Raw genomic sequence first — 18,584 nt, forward strand, 5'->3', positions numbered from 1 at the left:
TGGCGCACAGCTGACCGCGGGCGGAAGCACACCTTCCCCCCCACAGGAGCCTCCTTGCACAGGCACTGTGTTTTGTATTGTGTAACTATTTACAGTATGTGTTGCTTTTAGTTTATTGTTTGACATTATTTGTTGCGTATTTTCCATAGTATTTTTATGTTTCTGTTGTATTGTGTTACTTTGTTTTTGTTGTTCTTTTTCTGTTGTCTTAATTAATTAGTTTGATTGTTTTTTGGCACCTCTTTTGACATTGTATTTATTTCTGCTGCATTTGAGTAGATTTTATTGTCAGCATCAATTAAACACAATACTTGCATTTGCTTGGTGTCTGTGTTTATTTTTCCAATTATTCAATATATAATCATGCATTTCTGGGAGAAATAAGGTTTTTATTTGCTATCTGGGCAGTAGAGTAAATATAAAATAACATAGCCATTACGGTGAAATAACAGTAGGCATAAAACAGAAAACTGTACACCTACTGTAAATCGCTGCCAGTACTTTGCTGTGGAATTACAGCACAACTGTTACATGAAAAACGGCTGCAAACCTGTAAAATTACAGTTAATGGCTGGAACCACTGCTGCCAGTACTTTAATGTAAATTTACAGGGATTTTTTTACAGTGCACATTTATGATCAAAACTTGTTTAATAAGGTACTTACTTTGTTTGGTGTTATGTTCATGGGGGGTCAAGAAATATTTTTGACAATAAAATGCATTAGATATAAGTTCATGCTGAGTGGAAATTCGTGTCCACCATCACGAACCAATAGATTACATTTTGTGACTACATCACGAACTGCCGTGACTTTATGTTAACAAATTGTTTAGAAACTTTTATTAGATAATGTTCTTGCAGTACCCATTCTAAAGTTGAGCCTAGTCATCGTTAATGTTAATGTTTATAAATGCTTACGATTGATCTATAAATCTTATATGCTTAACGTACAGACATTAACAACACATAATAACAAGAAGAAAACCAGTGTTTATTGTGTCAACACATAGTACAGTATAGTTTCCTTAATCATGAAGCAGATGGCATGATACATTAAGAAGAGAAACAAATAAATATTACAATGTCATAAGAACAAATTTAGAGCTAGTTCAACATTCGCTGCCATCGAAACAATTGTGTTTCTGTCAACACACACTGCCTTTATGCAGACACAAAAGATTTGGTTTTCATGTAGCGTTTCAGAACTGCTCTGTACCTTCTAACAACTTCATCAGGGTCTCTTGCTGTGCAGAAAGAAAAATATTAACACATAGTCATGCTAGGAACAGTGCCAATAGTAAATATGTTCTGCCTAATAGTGAAACATATTTTAGATGCTGTGATTTACCTCTTTGATTTATTTTCTCAGTTTTACGTCTCTTCTTACTCTTCTTTTTCACTTTTCTTACGCTTCTCAGTTGAGTTAGATGAATCTGAAGAGGTAGAATGTGAGGTGCTGGAGCTTGAATCTGTAGAAGATGGCTCTGTGTAAGAGTCAGTGATTCCAGGTCCTACATTCCTTTTAGCTGAAATCAACATAACAATGTTTAATATTTAGTATAACTACATGGTGTGTTATTAACATTGTAACCCCCATATCAACGTTTAAATGTGGTCATTTAAGTGTAAATGTTACCTAATGATAACTTCTCAAGTAATTCATCACGCTCTTTAGTTAGCTCTGCAATCTTTAATTCTGCTTTGCTCTTTTCTCTGTCAATAACCGCAAAATATTCTTGCTTAACTTCTACATTAACCCCAAGAAGATATGTAAGTCAATGCATGTGTATTTTAACAGAGGCACTTTTGCTAACATTGTCCCCTGATAGCGTCCTCTTTCGCCCCGCTTTAGAGGCAGATCAATTAGTTTCCGTTGGCCAGAGCGTGTGAAATGACTTTCATCCACGCTTTAAAAACACAAATGATATTATAATCTCTGGGTGCACAATTTAATGCAGCATTATTAATACAGTAAAATCAAATTGATAAATAATACCCGTTACGCCTCGAGTTGCAGATTTCTAACAAACAAGGTTGTCGGATTTCCCACAATTCTGAGGGGCGCTGTTGTTGAGACAATCTTTTCGCCTTTTACATGATCATTTCTCTGTATAACTTATCCACTCTTCATTAAATGTTTAGCATAATGCGGGTTTACTGCAAGATCTGCAGAAACTGCTCGAAAAGAGAAAATCCAGAAAACGACACTTACCTAATCTCACAAGTTACTGTAATCATTCTCTCTAGTTGTATCAGTGCTGTTTTAATATGACAGAGGAGAAACGGCTCTGACGGTTGAGTCTGGCCTCTTCCAAGGGGTTTTATCTACACTTTCACTTACCATAGACAAATCTATAGTGGAGTTTTGGTTACTTACCACTCACTGGGAGATTGCTGAGTTTGTTTAGATTATCCATAAATATAAACAACTCGCATTTAACAACACACATGCATGCTAACAAATTTGAACTTGATCTCCACGTTTTTCTATTATTACAAATTGTTCTGGTAAATTGAAATTCAAGCCTCCCAGTCCTGATAACAGTATTTAAAATAATAATATATCTAAATTAAATATACTTTGATTATCACCCCTGGTCCTGTTTTCCCCATATTACACCGGGATAACCTTTTCCCACGCTCCCTGACGTGTCCACCAGTCCCTCATAGACATTCACACCTGCTCTCGATAATCCACACCCTTTATATTCAGCACTCACCAATTCAGTGCTGTCAGGTCTAGCTAGATGTTTGTTCTTAAGTTTACGCTGTACCTGTGGAGGTTCTTTGTTTGCACTACTATATAAATTGGATTTCCTTTATCTGAGGTTGTCATAGTGTCTGTCATCAGTGCACACCCTTACATCTGGTATTTTTACATTTTGGGCTCCCTGTCCTGATAACAATATTGAAAAATAATAATATACCTAACTTAAATATACTTTGATAATTTATTGTTTCTGAAAATGGACTGACATCAGTGTAGATTGTAAAGAGAAAATTTTGCAATGACACCATGTATTTTAATACTGTATATACGCTTAATTTTCCTACAGTATTAATCATTTTCTTTTGTGTGTAAAGCTGCTTTGCAACAATGAAAATTGTAAAAAGCGCCATATAAATAAAATTGAATTGAATAAATACAGTACACTTAAAAGAGAGTTTTTATGTATAAGCAATAACATCAAGAATCACTAGAACTTATTTTTCTATATCAAACTAGATTGCAATCAAACAGTCATGCGATAAATGCGATCTAAATAAATAGCGTTGTTCAGCCCTATTTTAAATACAGTATTTCTCTTCAGTGATAAAGAAATTAATTCTGCCCCATTTTCTGCCAAACACAAAGCCTAAAATGATAATGGAATGTTTTGATACTACAAGACACTTACCTGTGGCTCTATGCACCATGGTTTTTTTTTTTTCTTGAGAAGTACTTTTGCAATTAGGTTCAAACTTGTATGCACTGTACAGAGGAATTTTATGAAAAGCAGAATAGAGTGTAGCGTAAGAAAATATATCGTATTTCCACATCTGACAGATTTTCTTGAGATTCTGATCCATCCCTTTTGGTTCTATGCCTTCTTAGAAAAATTCACTACAATCTTGGAAGCTGACGACCACTTTCGCCTGAGCATTACAAGTGCTCAGCGCGAGACATGTGAACAAAAACAGAAGAAACATTTTTTGCTGAGTGTCTCCTATTACAGAGCATTATCAATGAGAAAGTCTGCTTTTAATACACAGAATGTATTTTGGGGAGGGGGGCTGGGGTGTGACTTTAGACAAATGAGGAACAAATTATGTAAAATATGTAACGGGGTATTTAGACCCGTCTAGTAAGGGCTGCCCTGGAAGACTGAGTAATCTCGTACCTTATTGATACATATCACTACGGACCAGTAATGTCACGAAATGACTTCTTGAAGTAGCAGTGTTGGGCCAGATGAGATGTTTAGAAGGATTTCTTAAACCATTAAAAAGTAAAAAGGATTTAAGAGATGAGTTGAGTGTCGTCTTTGTTACGTGTGTAAACTCTGTTTTCGTGATGGAGGAAAGCGGACGTTATGTCGAACCGACAGATGGGGTTTGATCTTGAGAACCAATTACTTCCGATTGTGCTTTTAAAAGGCCAATCAAATTGGCGAATGGCGTGGCATGCCAGTCTCCGTCCAGCACATACGGGTATAAAAGGAAGATGGCGTGCCCATTCATTCACCTTTTGGGCTGAGGAACCTGAGAAGTAACTCCCGGTCGCTGCAGCGGGCGAAGCATAGTGGTATAAAGGACACAACATCTCGTTCCCTCCATCAGGGAACCGAAGTTACATATGTAACCAAGACGTTCCCTTTCTGTCGGTCTCCCGACGTTGTGTCGAACAGACACATGGGGTTCCTATACGAAACGCCACTGTGCTTCGTCACAGGTGGAGGCCTTGCGACTCTAGATGCGAGATGGCCGCCTGGCGCGTGAGGGACACTGGAACCTCGAAGGAGGAAAATGCACTACGGAGGCCACATTTTCTACCTTATGGAGGTGATATGTGGAAATTACCTACATGGTCTCAACTCCTGGGAGTATAGTGCGGGGCACCAACCAGGGGGCACAGAAAGGTGGAGTACACCAGCGGGAAACCAAGAGTGAGGAAATCATCAGATGGGACGACCCAATGGGGAGTCACTATGTGTGGAACATCACCAAACAGTCCACCCTGAGTGACAGGGACATCGAGAAAGCGCACTTTCTGAGCGTCTCACATCTAATCGGCGTCTCTCTCAGAGAACCGGAGTGGACATTGGCCAACCCAGCACTCACTGTCACCTATTCGGCCGAAGTGTGAAGTCAGTGGTGGCGCGCAGCTGAATCGTGTCTCCCCTCAAGTGGGGGCAATTTGAAATACGGCAGTGCAAGAGTTCAGCACGAATGTCGAAGAGCTAACATGCTTTGGAAGGGTGTATATCCCTTTAAATGCCCGATGTCGAGGAGAGTCAAGGCATTAGCACTTGAAGTAAAACGTGCCGAAAAGTAGGCGTTCCTGGTCTTCGTGAGCTCGTCATGCACCTCCGGAAGAAAGGCACTGGGGCAGGGCCCCGCACTATACTCCCAGGAGTTGAGACCATGTAGGTAATTTCCACATATCATAAGGTAGAAAATGTGGCCTCCGTAGTGCATTACAATGTAAGTTGCTTTGGATAAAAGCGTCTGCCAAATGCATAAATGTAAAATGATGTAGGCGATGTTGTGGCTGCGTCCCGCAGATAACAGCCAGCCGTGACCGCAACACCCTCGAGGACAAGTCCATCGCATCCAAGGTTACAGCGTGATAAATGTTCAGCATATAGCAAATGCTTTGCAGGTTCCGAAGAAAAAAAGGTGAATGAATGGCCAAGCCATTCGACAATTTAATTTGCCTTTTAAAAGTACAATCAGAAGTGATAGGTTCTCAATATCAAACCCCATTGGAGACCGACAGAAAGGGAACATGCATACATCAAGAATCAGCATATTAAACTCAACAATGGTGCGAGTCAACAAACGAAAGCTTTGTGCTGTAATGCATGCTAGGTAACATCATAGTAAAAAACTCATTCATGACTGATTCATGAGCTTCTCAGTTGATTTATACCAGGGCTTCTCAAAGTCTACTTTCAAAGGTCCAAATCTGAATTCACGAGAATGTCAAAGGTCCGGACAATTGGTTGTTTCAAAATTAGTTTTTTTTACACATCCTTATTACTTTTTATAATGAATTAACATTACTTTTTTGAAAACAATAAAGAGTCTTTTGCATTTAAAAAATCCAAAAGTGGCAAAACATACCAAGAGGTATAGGCCAAAAATAAAATGGTGCAAAATACAGAGCAGCCTTATGTGATAAATGGCACTGTCTGTTCTCAATCAGCTGCCTTAACCGTGGCACAAAAGGTGTGGTTGTTAGTACATAGTGCCGTTCGACATTTCCACTTTTTATAATTTCAACTATCTCGTTACAAATTAAACAGAACGGCTTTGTGCTGGGGGGAAAAATGAATCCTTACCTCTCTGTCCAGTCATCTTGAAAAGCTTTGTTTTCTTCGACTTTTCTTTTTTTAGTAACGGACATCCTCGTCTATAGAACCGCGCACGCACCTCGGTAAAGTGTCGTTTTATTAACCCGCTCGATTAGGTCAAACGTCATACGCTTACTGGATTTCACGGAAGCAATTGACATCGCGAGAGCGATTCAAAACCATACAGAGCAGGCGGGTCTAGTCTCTCTCTCTCGCGGTCATGTGCTGTCATTCGTCGATTGGTCTGAGCGAAGCGGCGCCACAAACAAGCAGGTCTGGAATTAATTCCCTCCGGATCCGGACCAGAGTCCGGACTTTGAGTAGCCCTGATTTATACCATTATTGAGATACATACACTGATTATTGATGTAGTTGTGTGTAAATAAGGGTATTGTCATTTAGAAGACCTTAATAATATCTGATTGTCTCAAAACAGCTGGATATCACTCTCTACTATCAAACTGTAACGAGATTCAAGGCTAGGAGGGAAGGAGGCGGGAACCGGAAGACATTTAAACATTTAATTAAATCATAACACAAGTAAAAAGACAGCCGGCCGAGTAAAACGAATAAAACATAAATACAAATACAAATGATAACCACGTTCGGAGCCGGTCCTCTCTCTTCGAAGGTCCGGTCGCTCGTTCTCTTATATGCTCCCGATCTCCCACGTGATTCAAGACCAGAGCACGCACAGCTGGCGCTCAGTAACAATTACTCACCGAACTCGAACCCCGGTCTCGCCCCGCCTACTCCACTACACAGACATTTAACAGTATAACACTATTGTCATCAACATTTACCCATTATAATACTGCTATCAAAGACTCCTTTGGCATTACTCAATTTAATAAATGTGCTCTATACAGTTACAGCAGCCAGAAGTAGAGAAGTAACAACACTGATCAACATAATGTTGACTTCAAATGACAAACCAGCAACATCTAACCACTAAGCTCACAGTACAATGGTTAGATCACAGTTTGAGAACACAGTGAGAAAGATTTTACATGAACAGAAGTTATTGGCATACGTATCCGTTGGTGCATTTGAGCGCGGGCCTGCAAGGCAAAACCCAGGTTATTCTGCAGGTTCTGCAATGGATCTTGTTGTGAACTAAACCGATACATAAAAACAAACTAGCTATGACCCGCTTGCTTAGTGTCACAATGTGCGAAGGTTTTACCTTTATTGATAAATTACTAATTTCATTTACACAAGCAAATAACATACGATATGGAAATTTTTTAAAATAAGTTTTGAGTTATTTCCTTATAAAAGTAAGATCCAACATTTGTTTTTACTCAATTGATTTAAAAGTTAGTTATAATATCAGTTGTTATACAAAATACTGATAAGATTATTTATTCAGTATTTATTGTCATCTATAAAAACACCTATGACTGTTTTAAATAAATGCTTTTATATGAGAATGTAAATCGCATAAATCCGTTTTGCGCGAATTATTGGTTACTATGATAATTATTAGGCATAGCGACAACACACTGATTGGCCGAAGTTAACCGCAGAATTTTCAGTCAGAGCAGAGAGCGGGATGTTGGATGCGAGCGTTTCTTGTTGTGTCTTTTTAAGTTCACAATAACAGTTTGGATTTGAATTATCAAACTATAATTGTACAACATTTGAAGGTGAGGTTTTAGTTTTATGGTTATATTTAGTTCAATGTTAGACACCTGGTTAAATTCTCTCACTGTCGTGTGCGCCTATGGGCCAAACGGCAGTGTAGAATACCCGGCCTTCTTGGAGACTATGGGAGGGGTGCTGGAAACCGCTCCGACTGGGGACTCCATCGTTCTGCTGGGGGACTTCAACGCCCACGTGGGCAACGACCACGTGGGCAACGACCACGTGGGCAACGACAGTGACACCTCGAGGGGCATGATTGGGAGGAACGGCCCCACCGATCTGAACCCGAGTGGTGTTCTGTTATTGGACTTCTGTGCTAGTTACAGCTTGTCCATAACGAACACCATGTTCAAGACCATACGATGGGGACCATACGATTTCATCTCTGCTCTTTGCGGAGCTCAGCGTAGAGCCGCTGCTTCTCCACATCGAGAGGGGCCAGCTGAGGTGGCTCGGGCATCTTTTCCGGATGCCTCCTGGACGCCTTCCCGGGAAGGCGTTCCGGGCATGTCACACCGGGAGGAGACCCAGGGGAAGACCTAGGACAAGCTGAAGGGACTATGTTTCCCGGCTGGCCTGGGAACGCCTTGGTGTACCCCCGGAAGAGCTGGAGGAAGTTTCTAGGGAGAGGGAAGTCTGGGCACCCCTGCTTAGACTGCTGCCCCCGCGACCCGGCCCAGGTTAAGCGGAAGAAGATGGATGGATGATTAGTCAACCGGTTAAATTTGAGCGTTCACGTAACGTTAGGCCTACATATATACCCAATGCTGTCAGATATATTATTTTACACTTTTTAAGCATTCCTGGACTTTTAATAACTTTAAAATTAGGTTAGCGCGGGTGCATAGACAGTAGGGTGATGACTTCAACCATGAACTTCGCTTACTTTAAGGCATTGCAAGCGCTACGAGATTGGCCGAAGTCACTGCCGCCATTACGGAAATTTCCGTCAGAACAGAGAGCGAGACACCAACTACAAGCATCAACTAAGGCATGGCTTTGGCGTCTTTATCATCGGAGGAACTTCTGTCAAAATTAACAGAGGCTGTGCTTGAATTATCAGAGGAAGAGAAGAGAGAATTTAAAGGTGAGTTTTATATTTTATCTTAGCACCTTTTAAGTACGGCGGCAAATACTTTCATGATTCCACTATCATGTCATGTTTATTTGTGTTATTTGAGTGGAGTCATGGCATAACCTATGGTTTTATGTGGGGAAGACATAGTTCTTTCTCGTGTCTCGTCATTGTTCCCTCAACCATCCTCTGCAGCCTCTTCTCCACCACCGACTGGTCTCCGCGGCAAGCGGGGAAGGAGAACGTCTTCGGGGTCTTCCTCGGAGGCCTCCAACCCGGATCCAGCAGAGTCCTTCACCTCCTTCCTTCAGCTGACCACCAGACGGGTAGCTCGGCTGAAAAAGAAGAGGCAGCGGAGGGCAGCTGGGAACCAGGTGGTCCCGAGTCCGGTGGTCCCGAGTCCGGTGGTCCCGAGTCCGGTGGTCCCGAGTCCGGTGGTCCCAAGTCTGGTGGTCCCGAGTCTGGTGGTCCCGAGTCCGGTCCAGCAACCGGCACCTAGCCCGGTCCAGCAGCCGGCGTCAAGCCCTGTCCGTCCGGCCCAGCAGCCGGTGTCAAGCCCTGTCCGTCCGGCCCAGCAGCCGGCGTCAAGACGTCAAGCCCTGTCCGTCCGGCCCAGCAGCCGGTGTCAAGCCCTGTCCGTCCGGCCCAGCAGCCGGCGTCAAGACGTCAAGCCCTGTCCAGCCGGCCCAGCAGCCGGCGTCAAGCCTTGTCCATCCGGCCTAGCAGCCGGCGTCAAGACGTCAAGCCCTGTCCAGCCGGCCCAGCAGCCGGCGTCAAGCCCTGTCCATCTGGCCTAGCAGCCGGCGTCAAGACGTCAAGCCCTGTCCAGCCGGCCCAGCAGCCGGCGTCAAGCCCTGTCCATCCGGCCTAGCAGCCGGCGACAAGACGTCAAGCCCTGTCCAGCCGGCCCAGCAGCCGGCGTCAAGCCCTGTCCAGCCGGCCCAGCAGCCGGCGTCAAGCCCTATCCTGCCGGCCTTTCGACCGGCGCCAAGCCCTGTCAAGCCCCCTGGGGCTCCGCGCTCTGGCGCGTCCCCCAGGGCTAGGACTTCCCCTCCCAGCCCTACCCCTTCTGGACTTCTCCCTATGTTTCCTTGTTTGCCCCCACCCCCCCTCCCATGTTTGTTATTTTTATTGTCTCACCCTGACCCATTTGTGATTATGTCTTGTATGCCTCTTGTTATGTTCACCTTGTCCGTCTGGTTTTTGTTTCCCAGTCGGTCTTGTCTTGTTAGTTCCCCTTGATGAACACCTGGACACATGCCTCTAGACTCGGAACATGCCACGGCCCTATGCTTGTCCAAAGTCTTCACATCGACATTCTTCTGCAGTAAAACTAATTAAACATATAGGCTTGATTCATGCTCATTAGCCTAATTTTCTATCTGCTGCGGACTTGATAGGTGTCAGCCTTTCTTTTGCAAAAACGAGTCTGTTGTGCATACAGAGGAAGTTCCAATATTCTTTCAGGATAACTATGTTTTCAACATAGACACATTGTTGATACTGTGAGGAAAACTGTTGCTTCCACATTTGTTTGATTCTCATTTTCATGCTTTTCAAGTGATTCATATGACAAGGACTGGTTTTGTATGATGCTAGGATATGAATTGGACTACACAGCACTTGAACACTATATTGTTGATGATGTTTTTTGTATGTAGGAGCTAGATATTTGTAGTTACTTAACAGGTTTTTGTAGAATTGTTACAATGTTTTTTGGATGTTTTTGAGTCATACCATTATTTCTAATACAAACGAATTCGGTGTAACACTTTATAATAACTGCACGCTATGAATCATTAGTTAAGCATCAGTACATAGTTAATTAATCATTTGTGAAGAATTGGCCCCACATTAATAGACATTAGTAAGCAGTTTATAAATACAGCTATAAATGCTTTGTTCTTGATTTATAAGCATGTATATAATATGCTTAATAATCAAATTTTCATACTTTATTAAAGATTAATTCATCATTTCTAAATTAAGGATTACATTACTTACAAACCAGTTAGTTAGGAGTTGTCAGTGGTTCATGAGATCATTTAGAAAGTGTAAGTAAATGATTAATAAACTCTTTGAATGCACATTTATACATCTTATTATTCTGACATATAGTAACAGTCACGTAATTTGATAATAAATGCTTTTTAACACACATTACTGCTGTAATTCATGATTAAATAAGGCAGTTATAAAACATTTACTAGTTGTTAGAGAACTATTTTTGTGAGCTCATCTAAAGTGAGGACTATGTATGCCTTGTAAAGCATTTACAAATGAGAGTTGCATATCACTTCACAGTTATATTTTTTCTGGAGGTGTGCAGGAATTCATGTTTTTTCAGAAGTTTATTTTTCATTTTATATCAATTCATTTAATGTTAATTTATATGTTCGGTTGTACAATTTTAATTTTGCAGAGGTTTATTTTTTATTTTATATTAAATCGTTTTATATTCATTAATATAAACAGCTGTACAGTTTAATTTCTTTTGCATCTTGAAATAAATATTTCTTTGTTCTGTATCCCTCCGTGTTGTGTTTTTCCTATTTCTGTTTAGAAGATAACTGAGCCTTTAACTCTCATTTGTAGATGCTTTACAAGGCATACATAGTCCTCATAAATGATTAATTAACTGTGTACTGATGCTTAACTAATGATTCATAGCGTGCAGATATTATAAAGTGTTACCGAAATAATTTATGCTTTAAAATGTTAATGTTACAATTGTAATGTTGATGGTATAGTTCAGGCAATAATGACAATCGTGTCAAGTTGAACCTGTATACATTTCTTTGTTCTGCTGTACTCAAAGGAAGGTATTTGAAAGAATGTGAGTAACCAAACAGATCTCGCCCAGCATTCACAGTGATAGTATATTTTTCTACTATATAGTCCATGGTGGTCGAGACCTGTTTGGTTACCATCATTCTTCCAAATATCTTACTTTGAGTACAGCAGAACAAAGAAATGTAGCTACCATGTAGCTCAGTGGTAAGAGCATGGTCGTGGGTTCGATCCCAGGGGATTCCACATACGACTATATAAAATGTATAGGAAAACGCAATGTAAGTTGCTTTGGATAAACGCGTCTGCCATGTGCATAAATGTAAATGTATACAGCAGAACAAATAAATGTATACTGGTTTGGAACATTTTGAGGGTGAGGGAATGACGACGCAATTTACATTTTTGCCTAAACCATAACTTTAATGACTTGAAAAGCGTGAAGGCATGAAAAGCGATATAAAAAATATGAAATTTGTTAAATTGTATTATAAACAGTTTTGACAAGTATTATATTGTTGATGGGAAATTGTATTTTACATTATATATGCATGTTTTAGTTAAATTGTTTGCATCCAAAAGAGAAATGTTTTTAAAAGTAATAGTACTGTACTAGTGCTTAAAGGAACACATTTGCCATAGTTAAGGTACAAAAGTGCTCATCACTGGTGAGGTACCTTCAAGGCCAATATTTGTACCTTCGTTTCAGGTACAATATTATACCAGCAAGGTTCAAAGTACAAAAGGTACATTTTGGTTACTAATGGTACAAATCATGTCCTTAAAGGTACAAACTGGAATGGTACAAATTTGTTTCTCTATATTAAGGTACAAATGTGTACCATTAAAAGGTACTGCCCCAGTGACAATGGCTTGTACCTTCTTTGGTACAAAATTGTACTTTGTTTTCCGAGAGTGTAGGGGGCTGAGGGCAACAGCCGAAGAAGATTGTTCATAGGGTTAAGGCTTAAACCACACACTCTACAGCGCCCTGCCCGACCAAAACAATTAAAACACACGTGAATATCACGGCAACCCAAATCACACCAAAAGAATGAATAAGAAACCCATACCATATGGCCAGCTCCTTGGATGGCCCATGGCGCGAATAACGGAGGGTTACTTTACAGGCCCTGTTAACGGAGTTTTAAAATGAAAAAGATCCTTGTCTTTACTTGTGTTTCCACCACCTGTAACACCAGAGGGTGCTCTCACTGAGCCTTGACAACTTTTTTCCCTCTGCAGTGACTTTCTGGCCTTATTTTACCGACCATGCCAACAAGACATTGCGAAGTAGTGCCAGTTTTACCTGCCTTACTGCCTTTACTTTCACCACATCGTAACGGAGCAGCGTAAGCTACTGTTCGTATTGTGATGAAGGCTTCAGGCTCTTGATTTCGCAAACTCCCCCTATAAGAGACTCCAGGAAAGGCTGTGCCAGGTCAACAGGTTCTGCTGTGTCCCTGAAATGAGACCTGCAGAATCAGCATTAAAGCATCCTGCCATTAATGTTTTAATTGACCCCTAATTGTTTTACCATTTGAGGAACAGGCAGGATGACCAAAAAAGAGGCCCTGACTATAAGTTTTCCTTGTAGTTGTGCGATCTTTCCCGTGCTTTAACAGGGAAGATCTAGTGGGGGGTGTCCTGGCAGGCTGCTCAGGGTGCCCCTACAATCTCCAGCTAGAATGAACCAGCTAGACTTCACCAGCCAGCATGTACAAGGTGAAGTTGATCTGCTAATTATTAGGGTAGAAAAGAGGGAGTGGAGAGTAGCAGCAGCACGCAGCCCTGAGCACTGAAACTTGTTATTCGGAATGATAAAGCGTTTGTCCAGAATCAAGCTTGCTACAAAAAATTAATTAAGATATAACCGATGAGCTTTTATATTTTCCTTTTGTATGGAGCTGGATTTTTTGCTTGTTGCACACTGATATGACACAGCTTAAACAAATGTTATTGTTCGTTAAAGATGTAATGCAATGTGTATACACGATTCAAGGTTAAAAAACGTTGTATTTTCTACATACAGTGGATGTTTGTATCTCCTCTTTGCACCGCCTCTCTGAAACTGTTTTACCTTTTATATACGACGTTATAAAGACTATAAACAACCAACCATATACTTCATACAGAGTTTGTGTGAGATAGAAACAAGCTGGCATTACAGCAGGGAATGGTAACATAATAAATAACACCAGCGCTCTGACTCTTCTTGATCAACCAGTGTTAGGCCACGTCTCATCACCAGTCAACAAAGACAATAAACCCTAAATAAATACTTAATAAAAGACAATATAAACACCACATTTGTTGCCTCTAGTGGAACATTATTACTGATTATTAGGACTCATGTTGTCTTTTTTCACGTTGTGCGCCTGTCTGCATTTGCAGATCACAAACATACAACAAACTCAACCCGCCAAGTCCGTAACAAAGTGTTTTAAAATGAAATTTACTTACAGGCTGTGAATCTGGGGCCCGTTTCAGAAAGCAGGGTAAGTGCAAACTCAGAGTAAGTCAACCCCAGAAAACGGAATACTCAGGGTTTTTGGTTTCAGAACGCGAGGTCTGTCAAACCCGCGACCGCGGGGTAAGTCAAGCCCATTTCAGAAATCGAGGTATCTTATACTCCGAGTGAGTAACCAGAGTAACCTACTCCGTGAACCTAACCTGGTCGGGAGCAGGTTTTATTCCGCAAACCCAGGGTTTGTTACAATCTCCACCCCCATTTCGAAGCGCGAGCGGTGTTGAAATTCCATACGCCATTTGTTTGTTCATTCACGTTCCTAATCGCGCTCGATAAAGTTACACAGACCTTAAAATGGCATGTCCGTTTATTCATGAACCCGTAGATGAGGAAGCTGCATTAATTCGCAGAGAGTTACATTTACGTCGAGAGAGAATTGTGAGGCCCCGTTTGGATGTTTTATCATATCCGGAGGATTTTTTATTTGAGCGATACCGATTTTCTTTACAGTCCATAACATATATACACACTCTGCTTCATCCTTACATCACAAACCTCACTCGTCGTGGCCGTGCTCTTACATCTGAGCAGATTTTGTGTATGGCATTACGTTTCTTTGCTAATGGTAGCTTTCTTTATAACACCGGGGATGCAGAACACGTTAGCAAGGCAACTGTATGCAGAGCGATAAGAAAAGTGTGCCTCGCTCTCAAGCACTTTTTGCACATTTTTGTTAAGTTTCCTGGCCACAAACCTGTGAGAGCCATCAAAGAGGAGTTTCACATGATTGCAGGTGAATGGTCTACATCTTTCTAAATTAGGCTGATCAAATAAATGTTGTTCTGCTAATAACATCTTGCTGCCGCCTCTGGAGGTAAGCTAATAATTAAAATCCCCTTTAGGATTTCCCAATGTGATTGGGTGCCTAGATGGCACCCATATACCCATCATCGCTCCTTCACAAAATGAGGCAGATTATGTCAATCGGAAGTCCATCCACAGCATTAATGTGCAGGTACACTGACATGGCCTAATGTTTCCTAATCTCAAAGCCTTTTTCCAAGTACAGTAACACTAATGTCTTTTTTTGTCACTGTAAAGATCATATGTGATGCTGCACACATAATTACAAATGTGGAGGCTAAGTGGCCAGGCTCAGTTCATGATTCACGGATATATCGTGAGTCATCTCTGAGCAACAGAATGGGCCAAGGTAAGTAAATGTATGCACTGACTGAACACATGGTCATGTCTGTTTGTGGAAAAAACTAAACCAATGTGACCTTACAGGAGAGATGGATGGCCTTCTGCTGGGTGATAGGGGTTACCCATGCCAACCTACACTCATGACCCCTTACCCAGAACCTGAGCCAGGCCCCCAGCAGCACTTCAATATGGCACACAACAGGACACGAGCCCGGGTGGAGATGACCATAGGCCTGTTGAAATCACGTTTCCAGTGCCTGCGCCACCTCAGGGTGACCCCTGAAAGGGCTTGTGACATTATTGTGGCATGTGTTGTTCTTCATAATATTGCCATTATTAGAGGGGAGCAACACCCTGCCCTACAAACTCAAGATCCTGAAGCAGACCTCATACACACTGGGGATTTCCAGGATGGAAGGGTGGTCAGAGACCTCATATGCCGTAATGTCTTTGCAAATTAATGAACCACACCAACACAGGACTGTTAAATAAACTCAATTTATTCACAATTCATTTTGTCTTCTTTATGTCCTACAAATACAAAAGCGACAGTTAAATTCCCTATAAGGTTGTAAGACTGTTCCATTATTTTGTACACCCACCTCTAGTTTGTGCCTAAGGAGCTCAATTTCCAAATATGTTTTTAGAATCTGACGGTCCAAGTACACAAGTTCTTTATCCGTCTTTTGTAATGTTTTTATTAGATGGAGCTTATATAGCTCCTTAACTGGCAACTGAAAAACACAAGACTGAGGTTAGATGTTGATGTTCGAAAAAATTCTGCAGATTCAAACAATGACATTTACTGAACATTACTCAACTGCATTAATTTGGGTGTCAGAATTTGATGGACCCTCCTCCTGTTCTGCCATGCTCTGTTCAAAAAATGAGAAGCATGTCAGTTCGTGCACATCTACCAACTAGCACTCTAGAGGTCTACTACGGAGTGTGTGATTTGGAAATACATGATATGAACATTACCTCTGTAGGCCTCTCTGTGTCAGCGGATAAGGTTTCTTCATCCCCTTCATCCTGTGAAGATGTGCATTTTGTGTAGTATTCACTTTTAAGAATGCCCTGAAATTTTTCAGCATGGGTTAGGCCACTTACAACTGCCTGGGGTTCTGTTGTGACAAGAGGTTCCACAAGGCTAACCTTACCATCAGAATCTGCTGAGACAAAGAAAAAGGCCAAAGAGAAATTATGGTAACTATAAGAGCCTGTACAAACCAAGATAGTCAAGCCTCTTACATATTATATAAGCACTTGTATCCTGGGGAGAAACAGGTTCTGATGAACTCCCTCCTGGAATTCCCTCAGCCACTGGTCGTCCAGTGTTGAGGCTCAAGGCCATCTCCTCTGCATCCGTCAGAGGTGGTGGTGCAGGACCTCCTCCTGTTTTACGTGCCTCTGCCCTCTTTCTATTGGCTGAGTAGACATGAAATAGTCAAATTATTGTCATTACTCTAATTAAGATATGCAGAGAGAATTTTCTCTGGTAGGCCATTACAACTGTTGATTACTTTCATTGGATGTGGTTTCACGGACTATCAAATCCAGTGCATAGCTGTTATACAGACATTATTTAGAATACCATAGTGCTCGGTTCTCCTCATAACTTTTAAGGCTTGTTTAAGTAATATATCAAACATATCCCAGTCAGGCATCCTATACTAGTAAGAGCATTTTATTTCTTTAAACTCACCTGACTGAATGATGTTTTTATATTTCATTTTCAGCTGCTGCCAAGTTCTTTTAATTGCAGAAGGATTGCACCTATATGAAAAAAACGTAGATGTGTGTGTGTGTACAATATATATAATATACTTTTAAATTAATTTTGTTGAAACTGTCAAAATTGTAATTATATTGAGCTCTACTAAATGTCTCCCTCTCTCTTTATATAAAGAGAGAGAGAGAGAGAGATTTAGTAGAGCTCAATATAATTACAATTTTGACAGTTTCAACAAAATTAATTTAAAAGTGATTGACATTTAAACTTACGCATTAACACGTGAAGCAATTTTCTCCCACGCCAACGCTCTTTCTTTTGCTGCTGCGGCTGTGTTGCTCTTTTTTCTAAATATCGGCTCATATTCACCGTAAGCTTGTAATAGTACCTCCAATTCCATTGGCGAGAAATAAACAGAGCGCTGTTTGTCACGTGCCGTTGCCATGGTGAATCGTGCTATCTTCGCTCAATTGATGATGGCTTTTTATAGCCATGGTGCACGGGCGTAACCCAGAGTGAACTTACTCAGGGTTGATTAAACTAACTCAAATCAGCTGTTCTGAAACTGAAAACTCAGAGTAACGATTCTCTGAGTAAATCAACTCAGGGTTCAGATTTTAACTCGGTGTTGGTTGAACTTCCTTATTGAAACGGGCCCCTGAAGCGCCAGACTGTCATTGCAGAGTTGTATTGGTTGGAATGGACCCCACTTTTAACCAAAGCTTCCGTGCACAGGCGGTCTTGATCTCTCACAGGTTCAGGAAGCAATGTTCGGTGAAATCCTCTGCACAAACTGGAACATTTGAATTGTACTTTTCTGGAACAGTGATGTAAATAAAATGTAACCATTTGTTTTTGGTCGTATCATCTTTTGGCAACGCAAACAAAACATAACACACATCATCTCCGCGACATGGCTGTGCCGGCAACGGTACAATGAGATTTACAAGTACGCCCACCTTACTTGCATTTAGATTTGGGTGGTCTTTGTCAAATCATGTTACGAAATGACGTACATTCGTGGGGGTGTGGTTACAAGAGGCGTTTCAGGCAGGTCTGGGTGAGCATTTGCTTTAAGATAGAATGCATATTTCGATCCGAGACTTACATTTTTTGCAATTCTTACAAGTCTAATCCATACATGGGCAACTTATAACACACCAAAGACACATAAAACATGTAACCGCACCATATCAACCCTTTAAAATATTCAAATCATGTAAAAAATATTAAATTATGTTTTCAAATGTTCAAATATGAAATCATTATAACTTAAAATTTTACATTTACAAATGTGGCAGATGCTTTTATTCAAAGCGACTTACATTGCATTGTATTATACATTGTTTCTGATTATGTGCAATCCCCTGGGAAACGCAATCAAGGGAAACAGAATCAGGTGAGGGACTTATTAACTCATAAAGACATTAGAAATAGAAGGAAAACAAGGAGACAAAACAGTCCAATTGTGACACTGAGCCACAGGAAAGCTCATTATGTATTGTGTAATTTATTTATTCTTAAAGTGGCTAAAGTCTGCTGTCTTTTTATTTATTAGGATGAATTTTCAAAATAACAGAAAATAGGAGAGCAAAAGTGTGGTCAAT

At 40.9% G+C, this 18,584-nt stretch overlaps 2 protein-coding genes across 2 annotated transcripts; one reads left to right on the forward strand and one right to left on the reverse strand.

The window, feature by feature from the left end:
- Window positions 1–8,697: 8,697 nt before the first annotated feature.
- LOC130416970 (putative nuclease HARBI1) lies at window positions 8,698–15,706 on the forward strand. Its single transcript, XM_056742327.1, has 6 exons — window positions 8,698–8,791; window positions 8,975–9,153; window positions 14,778–14,832; window positions 14,930–15,054; window positions 15,141–15,252; window positions 15,330–15,706. The coding sequence occupies exons 1-6, from the start codon at window positions 8,698–8,700 to the stop codon at window positions 15,704–15,706; spliced, it is 942 nt and encodes a 313-aa protein (XP_056598305.1).
- A 49-nt stretch (window positions 15,707–15,755) lies between these two features.
- LOC130416971 (uncharacterized) lies at window positions 15,756–17,626 on the reverse strand. Its single transcript, XM_056742328.1, has 8 exons — window positions 17,250–17,626; window positions 16,951–17,021; window positions 16,497–16,673; window positions 16,356–16,417; window positions 16,227–16,277; window positions 16,067–16,120; window positions 15,848–15,979; window positions 15,756–15,776 (listed from the first exon to the last, which is right to left on the reverse strand). Exons 1-8 carry the CDS (start codon window positions 17,420–17,422, stop codon window positions 15,756–15,758), a joined length of 741 nt encoding a protein of 246 aa, XP_056598306.1. The 5' UTR covers window positions 17,423–17,626.
- Window positions 17,627–18,584: the final 958 nt, after the last annotated feature.

This window comes from Triplophysa dalaica, unplaced genomic scaffold (assembly GCF_015846415.1).
Source record: "Triplophysa dalaica isolate WHDGS20190420 unplaced genomic scaffold, ASM1584641v1 Contig4, whole genome shotgun sequence".
Taxonomy (NCBI): domain Eukaryota; kingdom Metazoa; phylum Chordata; class Actinopteri; order Cypriniformes; family Nemacheilidae; genus Triplophysa; species Triplophysa dalaica.